Source organism: Oncorhynchus mykiss, chromosome 25, assembly GCF_057628025.1.
Source record: "Oncorhynchus mykiss isolate SJ-2025 chromosome 25, ASM5762802v1, whole genome shotgun sequence".
Lineage (NCBI taxonomy): Eukaryota > Metazoa > Chordata > Actinopteri > Salmoniformes > Salmonidae > Oncorhynchus > Oncorhynchus mykiss.
Window position 1 is genome coordinate 68,446,270 of NC_143046.1, and position 8,513 is coordinate 68,454,782.

At 38.9% G+C, this 8,513-nt stretch overlaps 1 protein-coding gene across 1 annotated transcript; it reads left to right on the forward strand.

Moving 5' to 3' along the window:
• The first annotated feature begins 4,110 nt into the window (after positions 1 to 4,110).
• Positions 4,111 to 7,709, forward strand: LOC110505621 (homeobox protein SIX6). Its single transcript, XM_021584955.3, has 2 exons — positions 4,111 to 5,835; positions 6,899 to 7,709. The coding sequence occupies exons 1-2, from the start codon at positions 5,264 to 5,266 to the stop codon at positions 7,059 to 7,061; spliced, it is 735 nt and encodes a 244-aa protein (XP_021440630.1). The 5' UTR covers positions 4,111 to 5,263; the 3' UTR covers positions 7,062 to 7,709.
• Positions 7,710 to 8,513: the final 804 nt, after the last annotated feature.

Genomic DNA, 8,513 nt, shown 5'->3' on the forward strand with positions numbered 1-8,513 from the left:
CCAGACCTCCATGGGTTGATACATTTGATTTCCATTGATAATTTTTGTGTGATTTTGTTTCTTTCCTTCTTAATGCATTTGAGCCAATCAGTTGTGTTGTGACAAGGTAGGGGTGGTATACAGAAGAGAGCCCTATTTTATCTGAGTTTGAATACCCATATTAACATACTGTATGCTCCATACTTAATGAGTACATTCTGCGTATTATATACTATTAGTTCATTTTAGTATACTGTAAACGAATGGTATCCTTTCAGTTGAGCGTACTAACGCTTCGCCTATTTCCCGGAAGTTGATGCTGTTGCTATAAAATCTCTTCCTAGCTTGTTAGCATAACAAATGACTAGATAGACATTTTACGATTTTGGGTGTGTTTGTAAATTCAATCTGGAGTGCCCTCAGAGTGCGCTCTCGGTTTTCGTAAATCCAGAGCATTGTCAGATTGTCCGTTCGTGAATTCAGGACATTATGATCTCGGCGCAACCACTGGACGCTCTAGCTGAGGAGTGGGGTTGATCTGAGTGTTCTTACCTCACAACGGCAGTCAAGCACCCAAGCTAACTGGCTAACGTTGGCTAGCTTGCTAGCTACTTCCAGACACAAATGACAGAACACCTCACTCTGACCATTTTACTCACCCTAGCAGAGCTGGTTAAGCTGTTTTCATGTTAACCAGAGCGTTGATGACTGTTTCTCTGCTGCTGGCAACAATTTAATTACGCTTTTTTTGCCAACGTTTACTTACCCGTGTTGAGTGTTCATAAATTCAAGTTATTTTGCGCTCTGCCACACTCAGAGGAGAGATCTCTGAAATCAGAGTAGATAGACAGAATGAACAATATCCATTGAGAACGCACATTGACTATACCACTTAGCTAAAAAGGACGTGAATAATCAAGTCAATAAACTTTGAGTAGTTAGTTAGATTATACTTAATATACTGCCTGGCAAGTTCGATGTAATAGTAACCAACTAACGTTAGGTAACGAACAATAGCTAACATACCGGTACATACTGCTGTAATGCTATGCGTTTTGTATGGATAGCATAGCTAGCAAATTGTCAGCCAACAGAACGTGTAACGTAACTTTTTGGAAGTCATTACTTTATTACATTGCTTAAAATGTTCTTAACATTTGTCATAATTAGTTAAAGCAATGAATTTGTATCTGCTGTCGTTGGACTTCTGCTGCATATTTTCTGCCATTTTCTTAAATCTGAAAATGTTGTGAAGCCCATTTTCTTAAGAATTGCATTATGGGTCCTAAAAGCACGGAAATAGTGTCCACTGCTTGTATACTTCGTATTTTGACTAATTTAGTACGACATCCGGGAACTTTTGGCATACTAACCATATATATACTATGACCAATAAACATACTACATACTCAATTTACTTCACAAATAGTACACTTAGTGCAGTAAGTATGAGTATTTGAACACAGATTTGGTAAAAGACCAAGTCCATATTCTGGCAAGAACAGCTCAAATAAGCAAAGAGAAATGACAGTCCATCATTACTTTAAGACATGAAGGTCAGTCAATCTGGAAAATTTCAAGAACTTTGAACGTTTATTCAAGTGCAATGACCCAACACACCTCCAGGCTGTGATGGGGCTATTTCATCAAGACTGTTGGAAAAGCATTCCAGGTTAAGCTGGTTGATAGAATACCAAGAGTGTGCAAGCTGTCATCAAGGCAAAGGGTGGCTACTTTGAAGAATCTCAAATATAAAATATATTTTGATTTGTTTAACACTATTTTGGTTACTACGTGATTCCATAAGCATAAAACAATTCCAATGTACTGCTTAACAAAACTCTCACACACACACACAGTCTATCATATTACCTTCTAATTCGGGTTTATCCAGTTTATGGTACAAAGATGCTGGCCTGTCCCTGTCCCATTTATGACTTTGAGACACAATTGTTCTCTCAATGAATATGTGTGTGTGTGTGTGTGTGTGTGTGTGTGTGTGTGTGTGTGTGTGTGTGTGTGTGTGTGTGTGTGTGTGTGTGTGTGTGTGTGTGTGTGTGTGTGTGTGTGTGTGTGTGTGTGTGTGTGTGTGTGTGTGTGTGTGTGTGATTTTTGTTATGCAGTACATTGAAATTTTTAGACAAATAGAATGGACGGTATCCCATCTAACAATGAAAATGTGCCCGCTTCAATACCAGACCTGGTTTGTCTAATCATGCTCACAGACAGTGTCGAGTTTGGTTGTGGATGGGGTTGTGTGGTCTATGACGAACAAAGCACTAGACAGAACCGAAGTCGTTGTATGAAATCCACTGTCTGTGTGTGGTTGAGTTGGTGAATTTCCATCCGGGGATATCGGTGTCAGGATGCTGTCTTTTGGCACAGTTGTGTAATTGTAATATGTTCACTGTAGCTCCACCTCAAACTGTATTTTCTACAATTAATAAGTATTCCATACTTTGACTGGCAATGTAGCTTAATTTATTATTTTTGTGTCAATCATCGAAAAATATTTATTATTTCATATTTTGCCTTTGTTATCCAATTAAAGGCCTATACCTATTAAAATAATGTAAAATGCGCACATTAAACATTATACGAAAATGTGGTTTTAAGCATATAAGCTTATACTTAACAAAACCTTACCCATAGACCGAAACAGAACCATATACGTGGTATATTGATTGTTTTATTTCAATTAGTTACAGTATTTTGGTTTTAGCTTAGCCTATGTGTCTATTAGTCCCTCAAGAAATGTATGTTTTTTTTTTGAATTTCTAAAAACGTGAATGCAGTCTTATCACTTGATATATAGGTTATGTCTAAGCTAAGTAAAAGAGTAACAGCATGTTGTTAATTACTATGTTTCCATATGAAATCAACATTTACACCGCCATATAGGCAGGCTTACTGTAAGCTTGGACATATGGCTTAGGCTACCGGAAGGCCTAAGTATGCGCGCTGTTCCATTGTCTGCGTAATTGTTTATTGACAGACCTCCGTTTATGATATCCAAAATGTCCCCATCTTTTATTCATGCACTCAAGTGTCCTTGTAAATGTAGGTTAGAATAGGCCTACAAGATGAAATATTTAAAGGCATCTAAATATTTCAAACCAGCACCCTGTCACTCATCTTCACAATAAGGCCTACTGTTTTCCATCGACTGTGCCCTATCTGGAGGCCCTATAGTTAGGCTTATTCACCGATAATTAGCCTATTTTTTTATTTGTATAATTAACCTGTATTTAACGAAAGGAACCCATTGATACCATGGTCTCGTTTCCAATGGTGCCTTGAGAAAAACAGTTCAAGCAATGTGAGCAACACATTTAAGCATGATCACTACAAGTAAATTACATTACATTAAAAAGGGCAGTAGAAACTAATATATTCAGTCAATCAAAACAGGTGCAGTTTTCATTGGTCACGTTTTTTTTAAATCAGAGAGCTAAATTCACATTTCTGGGCCAATGAATCAAGTTTTAGAGTGAAAGGTAGGTCATTCCAGGACTGAGGGGCATAGGGACTGAAATCAGTTTTTACTAACTCTGAGGAGACCCGTGGAACCTCTAGTACCAACCAGTCTTGAGAGTGAGTCTTATATTTACTATATTTACTATACCTATGTGGGTTCATGAATAGTGACCCCTTTAATCGTCTTAATCCGTCTACTGCTCTCATATAGCCTCTAGAGTATGTATATCTGGTTACTTTGCAACAGCACACTGATAGTATAGGCTAAATGCCTACTTGATGACAAATGTGCTAATGCTTTCTTTATTCAAACCAACTTCTGTGTTTGATTACTATTACGATACTACGATAAAACATGTATAGATGTTTGAAAATTCGAAATATATTTAAACTATGTCCATTCTGCAAAATTCTGCAAAAAAAACAAAACATTTTGGAGGTATGTCTGTGAATGATGGAGAAGCTATGGCATGCAGTATGAGAATGAACAGCTTCACGCGCAGAATGAAGACAGTTTCATAAACGCGCTCTATGAGCCTCCCATAATTCATGCAAAAAAAGCCCGAAGGGATCTCTCTCTCTCTCTCTCTCCCTCTCTGTGTGTGTTTTCCGTCAGAATGAATTTTACCACTGTAGTCAGCCACGAAATAATCTGACCCGACACTTAAAACCATCTGCGCTATCTATCCGCCTTCTTATTTACTAAATCATCCCGTGCACAAAACGTAGTGTATCTGATACTAAACCCGAGTAGCCCGGCAGTGACACGACAGTTTTATACGCAAACACATTCCGTTTTTTTCCTGCAGTGTTTAGTAAATCACGTCTCGTTGATGGGTAGTGTGCACTGTGTAAATAAGAAACCAATGTAGCAGCAGGGATTTTATTAGACGAAACAGATGTGAATAAAATGTGACAGCGTATCAAATAAAGACTATTATGTGTCGATCAATGTACGTTATCAGTAGGACCGAATTTGAAGTGAATCAATCAAATTGTTTTTGCATAAAAACCTAGACTGAACATCGCATAATAAAGCCATATTTCTGATTATCAAATGAATCGAACAATTCTAGAGCGTGGATGAATGGGCTAGATTTTCAGTCTGCATTAACCACAGCACCATTCAAGAGGATGCATTGCTATTGTAGTCTCAGAACATTCGTTCTCTGTTGTTTTTATTCGTCATTTTCAGAATTTAAAAAACGGTATGCTTTATGATAATATCTGTCATGCCTGCTGCTTGGATGTTATTTTCCAATGAGAGGTAAGCGTTTGTTAAATGTATTGCGTTTTATTTGGCTCGTCGCTTTTCTTCTTCACAGCTATGACTTACAAAGTAGAGGATGTAGGAAAACATGGAATCCAATTAAAGGTTTGAAGACAAAAAGCTAAGGTCAAAATGTTTACATTCTAAGGCGCTGTCGAGCACTGGGAGGTGCTGAAATCCCTTAGTGGCCCTTTCCGCGTGATTGGTAAACTTGACAGTTACTGACGGGCATCCATGGCAACCACGAAACCAATCTGCCAAGTCCAATAGAAAATCAGCAGAGGGGCTGACTGTCTTTTCCCTGTTCAAAATGTATCTCGGTTTTAGTTTTTTTATACCTCTTGTACTTTCAACCTACGAAGTTCACCAGCCGATCGCTGCAGTAGCCAGTCAGAGGGCATAGTTCCTCAGTGTTTTTAACCGTTGATCTGTTCACTTTAGGATTGCCTTTTTGCCTGAGAGAGCGAGAGGGAGAGAGGATAAGCGCGAGAGGGGAGCGTGTGATAGAGAGAGACGGAGAGGAAACGAGAAGCCTCCATGTTTCAGCTGCCTATCTTAAATTTTAGCCCCCAGCAGGTTGCGGGGGTTTGCGAGACCCTGGAAGAGAGCGGGGACATTGAGCGCCTAGGTCGCTTCCTCTGGTCTCTGCCCGTTGCCCCGGCAGCCTGCGAAGTCCTCAACAAGAATGAGTCGGTGCTTAGGGCGCGGGCAATCGTGGCCTACCACACCGGGAATTTCCGAGAACTTTACCACATCCTGGAGAACCACAAGTTCACCAAAGAGTCTCACACTAAACTACAGGCCCTGTGGCTGGAGGCGCATTACCAAGAGGCAGAGAAGCTGCGGGGCCGCCCGCTAGGGCCTGTGGACAAATACAGGGTGCGGAAGAAGTTCCCTCTGCCCAGAACGATATGGGACGGAGAGCAAAAGACCCACTGCTTCAAGGAGAGAACCCGACATTTGCTACGCGAATGGTACTTGCAGGACCCTTACCCGAACCCGAGCAAAAAAAGGGAGCTCGCACAGGCTACTGGACTTACTCCCACACAAGTCGGAAACTGGTTCAAAAATCGTAGACAAAGGGATAGAGCGGCGGCTGCGAAAAATAGGTATGTATGCTGCAGTCTGTAGCTTACCTTTGTATTTTATCAAAGATGGTCTGAAGTTGTTTCAACATTTATTGTAATCTTTTTAACAAAAACAACCCTGCATTGCGAATTAATCGCAGTCAGCCTATGCACTTGCATTTGTTTCAATGCGAGCAATTATTCGGGCAAAATTTTTAATCGAATTATTTGAATTAAGTTATGTTGTTTCGAGTAAACATTGAAATAGAGCTGTCTATAATATATCAATAGGCTACCCTATAGTTCAGTTACCTTTGTTCATAAATAATATTTACGGAAATGACACCATAAACGCTGTAGCCTATTGAAATGAAGTAAAATGTATGACAAACTCCACTATGAGACTTGCCCTTGTCATTTTCATTGCAAAGTTGACTATATAGATTTGCCAGTAATGTGTATTTACAGTGTAAATACAATCACAGAGTTTCCCAAATTGACCATTATCTATGGTAGCCTATATCCTTCCCAGTAGCAAAACAGCTTAAGCATATAGGGCTATAGGTCAATGTCTCAATAATTCCGTTCAGATTATCTGTCTTTTTCCACAATGCATTTTGCATGTATTGACAGCTGTCTGTGTAGGCCCAAGTCTTTAAACCTAATTTAACACAAACATGCAATATGTCTGAAACATTTTGTATTATGGATGTTGCTTAATGAAAGACAGAAACACAGGAGCCATACGTTATTATTTGTTCAATCATGTATAATGAAATTTGTGTTGATCAACTCATGAAGGTAGCAGGTGTATTGAATACATCTGAATTGTTTCCTTTAAGAAGATATTAGAATTACAAGGCTAGTCTGTCTATCTATAAAATGTGCTCAATCCATAAAATGGGCTGGGGTTACTGTGTGTTGCTTGTGTTTGTGTGTTTACTAGCATAAAATTGCATTGTTGGGCTCCTAGCCTGGCACTTGTGCATCGGATTGCTAGGCCTCAGCAATAACTATGTTTCAATAAAGGATTACTTTGACAGAACATATTCGTATTGGATTGTGGTTAATTCCAGTTTTCCCTCAACGTCTGTCTTTTATCCAGGCTACAGCAAGGGTTGTCCCAAGGCTCGGTTCGGTCTTTGGCTGATGATGATGGAACCGTCGATCGACTCGGTCCCGCCTCCAGCCCCGAGGCAAGTTTGTCGAGCAAAGCCGCCACCTCGGCTATCTCTATCACTTCCAGCGACAGCGAATGTGACATCTAATGGCGCACAAAGCAGTCGAGAGGAGGAAGAGGATAAATTGACAGTATAAAAATGAAGGAGATGCTGAAAAACAATCTAACATAAAAACAGTCATAGTGCCTGCGTTTGAATTGAAAGAAACTGTTCTTCTTTGATGACTGCCAAAACACGAGGGTTCTAACGGAATGCCCTGTCTTAAAGCTATAGGCTACTTTCATTTTTTTTTTTTCGTTTTCCACTATGGATGACTGAAGCTAATGCCAGCTGAAAGAAAATGTAAAGAAAAAACATATTCATATTCACGATCCTTTTTAGGGATGACTAATAAACCAATGCCTCAAGTTGAAACTCAAAATAAATAAAAAATAAGGAAAAAAGGAGAAGACATTCGAGCGCCTAACCTGCTATTTTCTGTGGGTATTTCATGTTGAAAAGACGCTGTAATATTTTTACTTTACTTTTAAAGTTGTATAAATAATGTTTATTTACTTATTTAAATGATAGGCGCTATTATAATTTGATATTTTTTTGCTTGGTGTTTTTATGTTTACCTTGTCCACAGGTGAACCCGTTGAGCATGTGCGCTTTAGTGAACATGTGTTTCAGTAAAAAGACAAAAAAGTAGCCTAAAGAAACTTAATAAAATTATTGTTGATCAAAAGAACAAAACATCAGTATTTTTATTCACAGATATTGAGAATGGTGTTTGCAGATATTGTATTACCCGATTATTAGCCTACTTGATATTATTATCGAGTAACGCCTAATTTGGCATGATACTTTAGATTATATTTTAGGGGTTTGGGACGATATTTAGAATATGATATATGTGTGAGAGAATATTTCAAATATCGTCCTATGACAGGTGTGGTGCATCCTACTGTATTATGTTGTGCCTCTGCTTTGGCCTGATGGAGTGGTCTATATATCTGAGAATTTAGACATGTCAATAAGTAGGCTGCTTAACTACCAAATATCTTGATATGTGTGTGGACTCTGAGTAAGAAAATTAGTTTTATTCTTTATAATGCCACACTTTATAGTGAGTGCCCTGACAGGTCCTCGGCGTAATTTGCCAACATGCCTCGCGTCATGTAATGTGGCATGACAGCGAGAGGTCAGAGAAAGGCCGTAAAACAAAACGGGATGATCTCCGAGTCCCGGAGTAAAAACAAATAGCCATACACAACACCAGAATATGAACTGTGCTCTGGATGACTGATGAGTAGTAGCCTATAAAAATAGCTATTGGCCATTTTATTATTTTAAATCAAAGATCATTTTAAAACCTGTTACATTTAATTTAGATAGACTATAGGCATCGATTTCTGGGTGATAGGCTAAAACATTTTCTAGAATTGAATCTGCATGAAAAGTGACAGGTTCGACCGTTGATCTGAACCATATTTCCTTTATCGTATAATTAATGTCAGCTAGCCTAATGTCTGCCACGACTAGGCCTATGGCGATGTT

Excerpts from the sequence above, each read along its gene's own strand:
- LOC110505621 (XM_021584955.3), top strand. The coding sequence starts at position 5,264 with ATGTTTCAGCTGCCTATCTTAAATTTTAGCCCCCAGCAGGTTGCGGGG. Across the intron at positions 5,836-6,898 it reads GCGGCGGCTGCGAAAAATAG|GCTACAGCAAGGGTTGTCCC; the intron begins GTATGTATGCTG and ends TCTTTTATCCAG.